The sequence below is a fragment of the Octodon degus genome, unplaced genomic scaffold (genome assembly GCF_000260255.1).
Source record: "Octodon degus isolate 3935 unplaced genomic scaffold, OctDeg1.0 scaffold00146, whole genome shotgun sequence".
Lineage (NCBI taxonomy): Eukaryota > Metazoa > Chordata > Mammalia > Rodentia > Octodontidae > Octodon > Octodon degus.
The window spans coordinates 4,665,318-4,677,411 of record NW_004524722.1 but is presented as its reverse complement, the minus strand read 5'-3'; the positions used below and the strand labels follow the sequence as shown (position 1 = coordinate 4,677,411).

General features: G+C 34.6%; 1 protein-coding gene across 1 annotated transcript; it reads left to right on the top strand.

Moving 5' to 3' along the window:
* The first annotated feature begins 336 nt into the window (after positions 1-336).
* LOC101569682 (olfactory receptor 51L1) lies at positions 337-1,284 on the top strand. The gene is given in 1 exon segment (XM_012517127.1): positions 337-1,284. A coding segment is annotated over 1 exon segment (948 nt).
* Positions 1,285-12,094: the final 10,810 nt, after the last annotated feature.

Below are 12,094 nucleotides of genomic sequence, written 5' to 3'. Positions count from 1 at the left end.
TAGCATATAAAGCATAGTTGATAATGTTCATTATACATTGAAAAACTCCTTGCTGTTTTTAGTGTCTTCAATGAAAATCAAGAAATTTGTTGTCAGACAGACCATTTTATGTGGCACACACTTTTATTACTGAATTTGGTGCACATTAATTTTGGAAAATACTTCTTATATAAAATTCCCTAGGTTCTTCCTCTCTTTTCATGTGAGTTTAGAAGAAATATGAAGTTGTACTGTTCTTAAATATGCCTCGATTCTACTCACAAAAGATAACTTTGAAGGATAAGGAAAATAGCAGCGAACATTCTTCACAATGTGCCATGTAAACCAAGGGTTACCATGGTGATGTGGAATAACAGTGATGCTATGGAGCCCACATTCTTCTTAAAGGGTTTTCCTGGACTGGAGCATGCTCATTCCTCGCTCTCGATCCCACTCTGTCTTGCATATTTGGTAGCAGTGACTGGTAATGTCACCATCCTCTCCGTCATTTGGCTGGAGGCATCACTCCATCAGCCCATGTATTACTTCCTGTCCATCCTGGCAGTGACCGACCTGGGCATGTCCCTGTCCACTGTTCCCACAGTGCTTGCTGTGCTGTGGTTCAATGTTCGGGAAATTCAGGCAAGTGCTTGTTACGTCCAGCTCTTCTTCATCCACACATTCACGTTTCTGGAGTCGTCGGTGCTGCTGGCTATGGCCTTTGACCGCTTTGTTGCCATCTGTCGTCCGCTGCACTACTCTACCATCCTCACCAACGGTGTCATTGGGAAGATTGGTTTGGCCTGCGTGTCCCGAAGCATGGGGGTTGTCCTGCCCACACCCTTGCTCCTGAGACGCTATCACTAGTGCCACAGCAATGTGCTCTCCCACGCCTTCTGCTTGCACCAAGACGTTCTGAAGCTGTCCTGCTCAGATGCCAAGATCAACAGCATTTATGGGCTGTGCGTCGTCATTGTCACTCTCGGTCTGGATTCAGTCTTCATACTTCTTTCCTACGCTCTGATTCTGAATGCCGTGCTTGGCATTGCCTCTCGCAAAGAGCGGCTGAAAGCACTCAACACGTGTGTATCCCATATCTGTGTGGTGCTCATCTTCTTTGTCCCGGTGATTGGGGTGTCAATGGTCCATCGCTTTGGGAAACAACTGCCTCCAATAGCGCATGTCCTCATGGCTGACGTCTACCTGCTTCTCCCCCCGGTGCTGAACCCTGTGGTCTACAGTGTCAGGACCAAGCAGATTCGCGTAGGGATTCTGCGCACGTTCCGGCTTGCCAGGAGGTTTTAAGGAACTTGCTTATTCTCCCACTGAAAACAAACCTGAAACAGAAGGTACTCTGCCGTGGGCATGATGAGCCTGAAGGTACACTACCCAGATCCTACCTCCCAGAAGGAGTCATAGCAACTGGAAGTACTTCCTGTAGAGGGCTTTAATTCCTAATAACTTGAAGGATTGCTTCACTTGGGGCAATGTGATTTTTCTAAAACCATCATCCATTCAGGGAGAATGGGTGACAAGGCCACAGAAGCCTCATGCTCTCAGCCCAGTGAAGACAACTTGAGCTGAAAATTTTAGTTTCTGAATTTCCTGTGAGGTTGAACAAGACTATCCTCAGACCTGATTTGCAGTTCCAGTTCTCTGGCCAATCTTATCTGATTCCATTCTTCTCTCTTTGCAATGATTCTCTATTTTAAATATAGTGTGCAGTAAACTTCACCTTTAAGTGGTATTTCTCAGAGATCTCTGTATTGAGACACTTCCAGCAATCCTGTGACATGGAGGGAGGGCAAAAGAAACATCTTTAATGACACCCTATTGCTAGCTCTTGAGATGGAACATGAATTCAAGAGGACATGCCCTCGCTGTTTAGCTTTCTAAGTCTCAATCAGGTCAGTCTAGTATATTTGGCTATAAAAATGGAAATAGCACTAATTCTTTGAAGAAAATATTTGTAGGTTAGCACGTTTTCAATATTTTTTATTGTTCATGATGTAGGTGTGCTGAAGCTGTCCAGCAGAGAAATAGTTTGTACGGACATAAATTGCTATTTTTGACGTTGAGATGGACAGAAAAATCATGGCTTGGACTAATAAAGTGGTCCTCTACTGGCCATGATAAATATCATGCTACTTCTACAAGTAAAAAATGTGCATATTGTCTTTTTCCATTCTTGCAGAGACCAGGAACACTATTTGAATGTGGGGCTAATAAATAACTGTCATATTTGCTAATATAATCAGTTACAATTATTCTGTGAAATTATTGATAGTTTTGTGAAATAACTTTATATTTGGATATAGAACCTATGTAGAATTTATTTTTGTGGATCATCAAGGAATATATCGATACAATAATACACTTCACTCAGAATTAATTGCTCGATAAAGCCCATCCCTGCAACATGTTTGTGTCATACAATGTAATGTATCTATCTGAGATTGTTTGGAGTCTTTTTGTTCAGTTCCACTGGACAATATTTTTCCACCCTTTCCTTAAGCCAATATTTTCTTTAATTTCTAAAATTTTATGTGAGGATTTGTTATAGGTTAGCTTCATCCCGATAGTTTAAAAGCTCTTTTACTTCAAATAGGTGTGGCCATTTTTAGCATTTGCATTTATTTCTACTTTCAAATTTAGCTAAAGTATTTAATTTCTACCAAATCTTAAGCTGAATTAATGAGACAATTTGGAGTTAACAACCATATTAAAATAAGTGTTCTAATTCACACAGAAGATCCCTTGATTGAATTTATTATCTTAAATTTCTCTCAACCATCTTTAAAATCTGAAGTGTAGACTTCTTGCGAACCTTTCATCGGTTTCTTATACTGAAATGTTCATGCCTGTACATATTTATGCTTTATATTTTTGTTTCTGTTAATTGTTGCTGTGTTTTGAAGAGAAATTTATGTACATAGCCTTATGAGTTAACTTTTTGGTTCTCATGACTTGTTATTAGAGTATTTTGCTAGTGCTTCACAAATACTATCTGTAAATAAGAAAGATTTTCCTCTTCATTCTAGTCTCTCTGTTGTCCTCATCCAATTATATCATCCAGATCTTTAGTAAATTTCCCTTTTTTCTGTCTCTAGGAAAATGGATCTTTTATAACTAAAATTGATGTTTATCACAGTTTTTAAAACAAAGCAAGGAAATTATTTTCTATCTTCAACATAATAGATTATTGACATGAATTTAGCCAAACATTTTTCTTAAAAACCTAGATTATGATTAACAATTGTAAATTATTGTTAGGTTATAAATTATATTTTTCTTTTTTATGTTAATATAGTGAATTATTATCTGTGATGTTTTCATGTAAAATAATTTAATACTCAAATTTATGTTCAAAAAATAATAGAATGCTTCTGTGTATATATATCAGCAGGTTAGATTTGTAAATTTTTTGTTTTGATTTTGTAATCAAAGTTATGGGTTCAAATAAAATAAAATAAAAAACTTTTCAATTAAAAAAACACAGTTATGGGTTCATAACGGTCTTATTTTCTTTGATCTTCTCTTCCTAGTTTGGAATATACACTATGATTGACTCAGAAATAATCTCTAAGAAATAATCTCTCTCTTTATATTCTTTAGAAATACACGTGTAAATTATCTGTCATTCTTTAGTTAAAAGCATCAGATGATTCTTTAAGAATAGTATCTTTAGGTAGGATTTTCTTCCCTCCATGACTCAAAATGAAAATGTCAAAAAGACACAAAGTCCTGATTATTTACCATACACTAATTTGAGATAAATATTTCTGCTTTTTTCTCCTAAATATTGATCTGTCTTATGGTCTTTTCTCTTGAAAATCCACCATATGTTAAAACCTTTGAATATAACTTCACATCCATTATTTTCTGTTCTAATTTTGTTTCTATTTTTCATCTTTTTCCTTGATATTTCACTTTAGCATTTAGCAAAAAGATTATGGGATTAGAGTTTGTTTTGTTCTAGGAAAACACCTTAGAAAAGAATTTATGGGGCTAGTGATACAACTCCATGGCACAGTGCCTGAATTGCAGTACTTCCCCAAGGAAAAAGAAGTGATGGTTTCTATGCTCTGATATGTTAATCCTTGTGCTCCTATAATGTATGTGTATAAAGATGGTGGATTTCTACAGCTAATGTGTTAGGACCTGCTCAGTTTTAGTATATAAAGTTCAAAATTTTTGTGATACAGTAATCCCTTTATATTAACTTCCACATGTTAAACTTTGCCGCTCTTTGTTCTCAAGCCACCTTTTACACATTCTCCACATGGATTCTGATGCCCGAGAGTGAAACTGTGTTACTATGAACACACTACATTGTAAAAATGAAGGATTCCTATATCCCTCATTCACTTACATCTGCATACTGTTGCATTTTACTAAAACATTTTATAATTTTAGCTAATAACAGGATGCTCTTAAGTCTAGATGATATTAAAATAGAAAAGAAATATCATATTCTATTTGGGTAGTTTTCTTTAAGAGAAAATAAAACCTCATATAAAACGTGGCACTCCCTTATTTATCCCATCAACCAGACCTAAAAAAAGTTTTAATTAAAATAGGCTGATGTGCTTAGGGAATTGAATGGCAAATATTTATCAAATTAATGGTGCTGAATAAGATTTTAGACAATGATGGTATCCTGGAAAACTAGAAGTACGGAAATAGTGCTCATTCATTGAGAAGAGAGAATGAGTAAATATTTAAGCTGCCTCAATGAACTAGAAGGAGGTGAAGAGAGTTTACAAAATATCACCAGACTAAGCACCTGTGATTTTTCTCTGTACTACTTTACTATTTCAGGGGCAAAAATGTATCATTCTCTCATGACTAAAAAGGTGCAAAATTCTCTAACTTTTCCAAAACACAACCTATTCAATATAATACACACTGCAGAATGTTAACATACTAAAATAATATATGAATTAACATTCTTTGGTTCTAATTCCCAAAGGGAATTGTTTTTGTATCAGTGATCAAACTCAGGACCTTGTGCTTGCCAGGCAGGTGCTTATGCCCCTCAGCTTTCTCCTCAGCCCTAATTAATATTATAAACATGATGTACACTTACAAAAAGAAGGTTTTTTGTTGAAAGAAATGTACATCATGACAATCATAAACATATACTCACCATGTGTAGGAGCACCCAACTACATAAGACAATTTTTGACAGACATAAAAAATCAAATAAGCAATAACACAATTATAATAGGGGCTGGTTAGCACCACACTGTCACAAAGAGATACATCAAATAGGCAAAAAAAAAATCAGGAAAGTAACAGGACTAAACCAAACTTGTAAGGAAATTGACATGGTAGACCTTTACAGAGTTTTCCACCCAGCAGTGTCAGGACACATTCTTCTCAGCTGTACAAATGATACTCTCCAAAATAGACCATATACTAGCACAGCGAACATGCTCAAGTAAAAACAAAGGAATAGAAAATATACCACGCATACTATCTGACCATAGTATAATGAAACTGAAAAAATAGTGACAAAAGAAAGCACAACACACCATAAAAACATGGAACTTAAATAACAAACTCCTGAACAATCAGGGAATCACAGATAAAATTAAAGAAGAAATTAAATAATATTTACAATGGAATGAAAATGAAGATACAACTTACTGGAACCTATGGGATACAATGAAATCTGTCATCAGAGGGAAATTTATAGCAGTAAATTCCAACAATGGGAAAACATAACAAGCCCATATAATGGATCTTTTGCTGCACCTCAAGCTCCTAGGAAAGAAGAGTAAATCAAGCCCAAAGCTCAAACAAGGCACAAAATAATAAAGCTCAGAGAAGAAATAAATGCAATGGAGACAGAGAAAATAATACAAAGAATTAAAGAATCAATGAATAGGTTTTATGAAAGAGTAAATAAAATTAATAAACCCATAGTCAGCCTTATCAATAAAAAGAAAGAAAAACTTAAATTCATGCAATAAAGAATGAAAAGGGAGAAATCACTACAGACCCTATAGAAATTCAGAAGATAGTCAATATCTACTTGCAAAGATATTACTATAATAGGATGTTTACTACTATAAACAGAAAACATGTACAGTTCTCTAGATACATATGAATGCCAAACCTGAGTGAAGACTTAAAAACTCTGATTAACCCAGCAAGAGGAAATGAAATTAAAAATATAATTTTAAAAAGCTACCAGCAAAGAAAAGCCCAGGTTCCAGTGGATGCATAGCTGAGTTTTACAAGAAATTTAGGGAAGACTTAATGCCTTCTCTTCTCACTCTTCAATGAAATTGAAAGGGAAGCAGTTCTTCCAAATTCATTTATGGAGGCAAGCATTATTCTGATACCAAGGCCAAAGAAAGACCTAACCAATAAAGAGAACAATAGGTCACTTTCCATACTTAACATAGTTTCAGGACCTTCAATAAAAAACTGACAGGCACAATGTAGCAAATAATTTAGAAGATTAAACATCGTGACCAAATGGCATTCATTGCAGGAATGCAGGTGGTTTAATATATGCAAATTCATAAATGTAATATACTACATCAATGGAGCCAAAGACCAAAACCACATGAACATCTCAATGGATGCAGAAAAAGCTATTGACAAAGTCCAACACTCAATCATGATTTTAAAAAAAATACAGAAAATCACCATAAAGTCTTTACCTCAGCAAAATAAAAGCCATCTATGACAAACCAACAGCCAACATCAAGTGAAATGGAAAAAATCTGATAGCTTTCTCTTTCAAAATCAAGAACAAGACAAAAATGTCACTGTCAGTACTCTATTAAATGTGCTTCTGGAAACATGAGCCATAATAATTAGACAAGAGAGAGAAATAAAAATGAATAATGATTGGAAAAAAAGAAGTGAATTATTATCTTTGCAGTTGACATGATACTCTACATATAAGACCCCAAAACTTCAACAAAAGACTTCTAGATTTCATAACTAAATTCAGTAACATAGCAGGATACAAAGTCGACACTCAAAAATCAGCAATAGGGATGGGCCAGATAGCTCAGTGAATTAAAGCGCCTGCTTAGGCAGGCACAGGGACTAAGGCTTGATCCCTGGCATGTCCTGCAGGCCCTGCCCCCACGGAGTGCTGAGACAGCAACTGAGACTGGATATGGTGGCGCACACCTGCAATCTCAGTACTTGGGAGGCTGAAAACAGGAGGATCATTACAAGTCTTATCTCTGTAGTGAGACCCTTTAGACCTTGTACTAAATACATAAAAAATCAATAGTATTTTTGTATGTAAACAATGAAAGACTGAGAGAGAAATTAAAGAAACCAAACCTTTCACAATAATACTCCCCCAAAAGTGAAGCACTTAGGAATCAATCTCACAAAAAATAGATTTATATAGTGAAAATTACAGTACTCTGATAAAAGAGATCAAAAAGGATTTCAGAAAATTGAAAGATAGGGCTGGAGAGATGGCTCAGTGGTCTAAAGCACCTACTTAGAACAAGCTTAGCAAAAGCATCAGGGACCGCGGTTCAATCCCCCAGCACCACATGCCAGCCAGCCCGCCCCCTGGTGGGCTGAGCTGGCCTCTCTCTCTCTCTCTCTCTCTCTCTCTCTCTCTCTCTCTCTCTCTCAAATAAATAAATAAATAAAAATTTAAAAAAAAAGAAAATTGAAAGATATTCCGTGCACCTGGATAAGAAGAACCAACATTGTAAAAATGTCCATACACTCAAAATTGTTATACAGATTCAAAGCAATCCCAATTAAAATACCACTAGTATTCCTCACAGATCTGAATAAAGCATTCCCAAAATTCATCTAGACCCAGAAGAGAGCTACAATAGCAAAAGCAATTCTGGGCAACAAAGGAAGGGCAGGAGGCATTACAATCCATGACATGAAATTGTGTTACAAAGGTACTGTGATAAAATCACAGTAGTACTGGCCTAAAAACAGACCTGAGGATTAATGGAACAGATAACAAGAAGCAGACACAAATACAAAAAAAAAAAAAAAAAAAAAGAACTTAACCACCTTTTCTTTAACAAAGGGACCAAATACTTTCACTGGAAGAAACATATCCTCTTTAATAAATGGTAATGGGATAACTGATTTTCCATATGTCAAAGGCTAAAATTAGACCCATGTTTATCACCATACACTAAACTATAGTCAAAATGGATCAAAGATTTACATATTAAAATAGAAACACTAAATGTTCTGAAGAAAAAAGTAGGTAGAAATCTTAAAGACATAGAGGTAGATAGAGAGTTCATAAACAAAAACCAAGCTGCATGGGAAATACTTCAAAGAATCAGAAACTGGGATTTTACGTTTTTGAAAAGTTTCTGCACATTAAAAGAAATCACCAAATGAGTAAAAAACCCATAAACTAGGAAAAAATTATAACCAAATGTCCTGACAAAGAACTTCTATCCACAACAAATAATGTTTTTTATAAATTTAGGGCCCACCAAATTCAAAAACCTGGTTCAAAAATGAGCATCTGAAATAAATATACACATCTCAAATGAAGAAATAAAAATGCAAATAAATTTGAAAAATGTTCAATATCATTGATTATACGTGAAATGCAAATTAAAATGGCACTGACATGCCATCTTGCCCTAGTAATAATTGCTATCATCAAGAATTCAACCAATAACAAATGCTGGGGGAGCTGTTCAGAAAAAAAGAAACACTTCTCCGCTGCTGAGGAGAGTGTAGATTGGTAAAACCACTGTGGAAATCAGTGTGGAGAATCTTCAGAAAGCTAGGATTGGAGGTCAAATTCAACCTAGTTATCACCCTCCTGAGTATTTTTGCAGAAGAACTGAAAACACCAGACCATAGTGATATATATGCACTCATGTTTATAGCACCACAATTTGTCACAGCCAGATCTTGGAAACAAGCCAAATATCCATAAACTGAGGAATGGATAAAGAAGATGTGGTATTTTCACACAATGCAGTATTACTCAGCTATAAAAGCATGATAAATTTGAGGATTTCATTAGTGAATGGATGCAACTAGAGACCATACTCTTAAGTGAAATAAATCAGTCCTACATGTGGAAAAGTCATATTATCTTGCTAATGTAAAAATCTGAAAGAATAACCAAAGTCTGAAAGTTACAATAGAAACTGTGAAAAGGGAATAAATCTGTTCAAAAGCAAGGAAATACTGACATGAGAAAAACATGGGAGGGAAGGAAGGGGAAAATATATATATATATCTATAGATGTATGCAGGGTGACTTGGATATTTTTACTATGAATTTCTTCTGGTCTCTGGAAAGGAGAAGTTAATACTTAATTTTTTCCTGCCTTCTTAATTTCTAATAACATTTTTATTTCTTTTATAATTTTACATGCACGTATCTGGTAATCTAAGCTTTATTCAAATTGTATTCTGAATAAAAACAAATTGTCATTTGTGTAACTTGGGAATAGTTTCCCCTATATTGTGGGTTTTTAATTTTTTTAATAATTTCTTACAGAGAGGAAGATTTTAATTTTAATAACTTTGAAAATATGTTTAGTTCTACATGAATTGTGCTCTTTATCTTGCCAAACTCAAGGCCATAAATTTTTTCTCTTACAGTCCTTTTCATAGAATTTTGTTTTGTTTTATGTTTTAATTTTTTGGTTTAATTTAATTTTTTGTATTAAATTTAATCAAAAGTAAGTTTTCTTTTGAGGTTCCTATTTTTCTCATATGCACCTCCAATGTTTCCAGTGCCATCTGTTGATAAATATTTCCTATATCCATGGAATTACCCTTGTCCTCTTCATGCTCCAACAAAATAAAATAATAAGATAAAATAAAATAAAATATATTCAGAAACACTACAGAAAGAGATAAAATAAAGTTTAGGTTGCTACATTTGTATATATATTTTGAGCAGTTTGTTCTGTTTTATTAATCTGCGCATCTATTGTTCTATTAATACCTGATAGCTTTAATTATTGAAACCTTATTGTAAGTATTAAAGTTGGATAGCATCAGTACGTGTTATGACTTGTATTTACATGTCCCTATAAAGCCTCATGCAGTCATGATGGGTATTTGGATTTAGAGTGTGTGACACTGGAATTGATTCACAGTGCTATGCTAGGCTCAAATATAGTAGGATTAAGGGTGTGAGTGATCCTCACCCTGTGTAGCCTAGAAAAGATAAAAAGGAAGAAAGACATTGTTAGTGTGACATGCTTGCTTATTTTGCTGTCTTCTGCTTGCCATGAATCAGTTTCCTTTGCAAGGCGGTTCTGCCAAGTCACCCTGCCTTGGAGCCAGCCAACTATCACATGAAACCTCTACAAACTGTGAGAGAAATCCTTTCCCCTTTTAATAGCGGATGTTGATATTTTGTCTCAGCAATAAGTAGAATAACTCAGGCAGTACTCCAACATATTCAATTTTTTTTCTCAGTCCTTCTAGATGTTTTAATGTTCTGTATAAAGAAATCTTAGAGTAATTTTGCTGAGGTCCATAAAGCAACTTGCTAAAATTTTGATAAAATGGTGTTAATTCTGTAGAACCAATTGTGAAGACATAAATCCCACATTGAAATTTTATTTAGAAATACAAATTAGCTCTTTGTTTACTTAGAGCTTTTAAATTTCTTTCCCTAGAAGCAGGAGAGAAAAGGGAGTAAAGATGGCAAAGATGATTATAATTATGTGATTATATATTGAAAAAGAAATATTTCAATAAGTACACTAAGAGGAAAAATAACTGAATTTTTATTTCTGAGGTCCTACACCAGTGTACAACTAGTTATTTCCTAATCAGATTTGTTTTTTAGCATCAACAGTTTATTTCCTTTATCTAACCAACCCCACCCTGAACCCATATGTTATCTCAACTAAGTGTTTCCTATAACTCTGAAATTGCCCAGAATTTGAACCTTCCCTTAGTCCAGTCAGTAATAAGGATGTAAAGTGTAATCAATCAATAACCACCAAATACTCTGCTTTTGTACTTCCCACTTGCAAACTCCACATAAGTCCTAGGCTGTCAAAAATCAGAACTTGACACTTTAGGAATGATTCACAGTCAGGTCCACCAACATTAATAAATCTGCCTCCTAATTCTGGGTGGCATCTCAGGGTTTTGTTTGCTGTAGTAACATTATGAATTCTGAAGAATAAATTAATATTTGACTGGTGCTACAATTCTACATCTTATTTTCATTCTAAGACATAACTCATGGGCCCAAAGTATTTTTAGGAGTATTCACTTTTAGGTCTTTCCTTATTTGCAAAGAGAAAAACAAAAACCAAAACAATAGTAAAAAAAAAAAATGCCTCTGGCTAAATACCTTAAGGTTGTTTTTTGATTAGATATAAAATTTTGATTGAAAAAAGGACAGTACTTTAATACATCTGTACATAAAAATAGAAGCTGTAAATGTGGAGATGTTTTAACTTTTTGGGCAGAATATTGAAGAAGACATTAAAAATCAGATGTACAATATTACTCCTCAGGACTGTAGTCAATGCTTCTTAGAAACTTCCATTATATAACAAATTGATTTAATTTTTCACTAAAAATAATCATCCCTGAAAAAAGTCACAAAATATATGCATGATTGACTCCAAAATTTAGAGGGAATTCTTTTAGAATCAAAAATAAACATGCATATTGAATGGTAATATAAGTGATTCCTCAATCTGTTTTGCATAAATCAAATGTATAGAGTGGGCCTTGGAGCAGAAATATAAAATAATGCAAATAATTATTTAAAAGCACACTACATGAATAAGGAGTTAGCTCAGTGGCCTAAACACCTGCCTGGCAAGCACAAGGACCTAGGTTCAATTCCTGGTACCACACACTGTGCCATCCCTGTCCCGGATGCACCAAGCCAATGGGTTTGACAATACATGCCTGAAACCCCAGTGCTGGGGAGGCTGAAACAGGAGAATTACTACAAGTTCAAGCTGTATAGTGAGATCCTGTACTAAATATATAAACTAAAAAAAAAAAATACTACACATATGCTCTTTAGTAGGGCATATACTAAAAATTGGTACATTTTTCTGGATGCTTCAGGGAAATTTACCTTGTCTCACATTTACCTAACAAAGGAAGTACTGTTATTATTCCCATTTAAAAT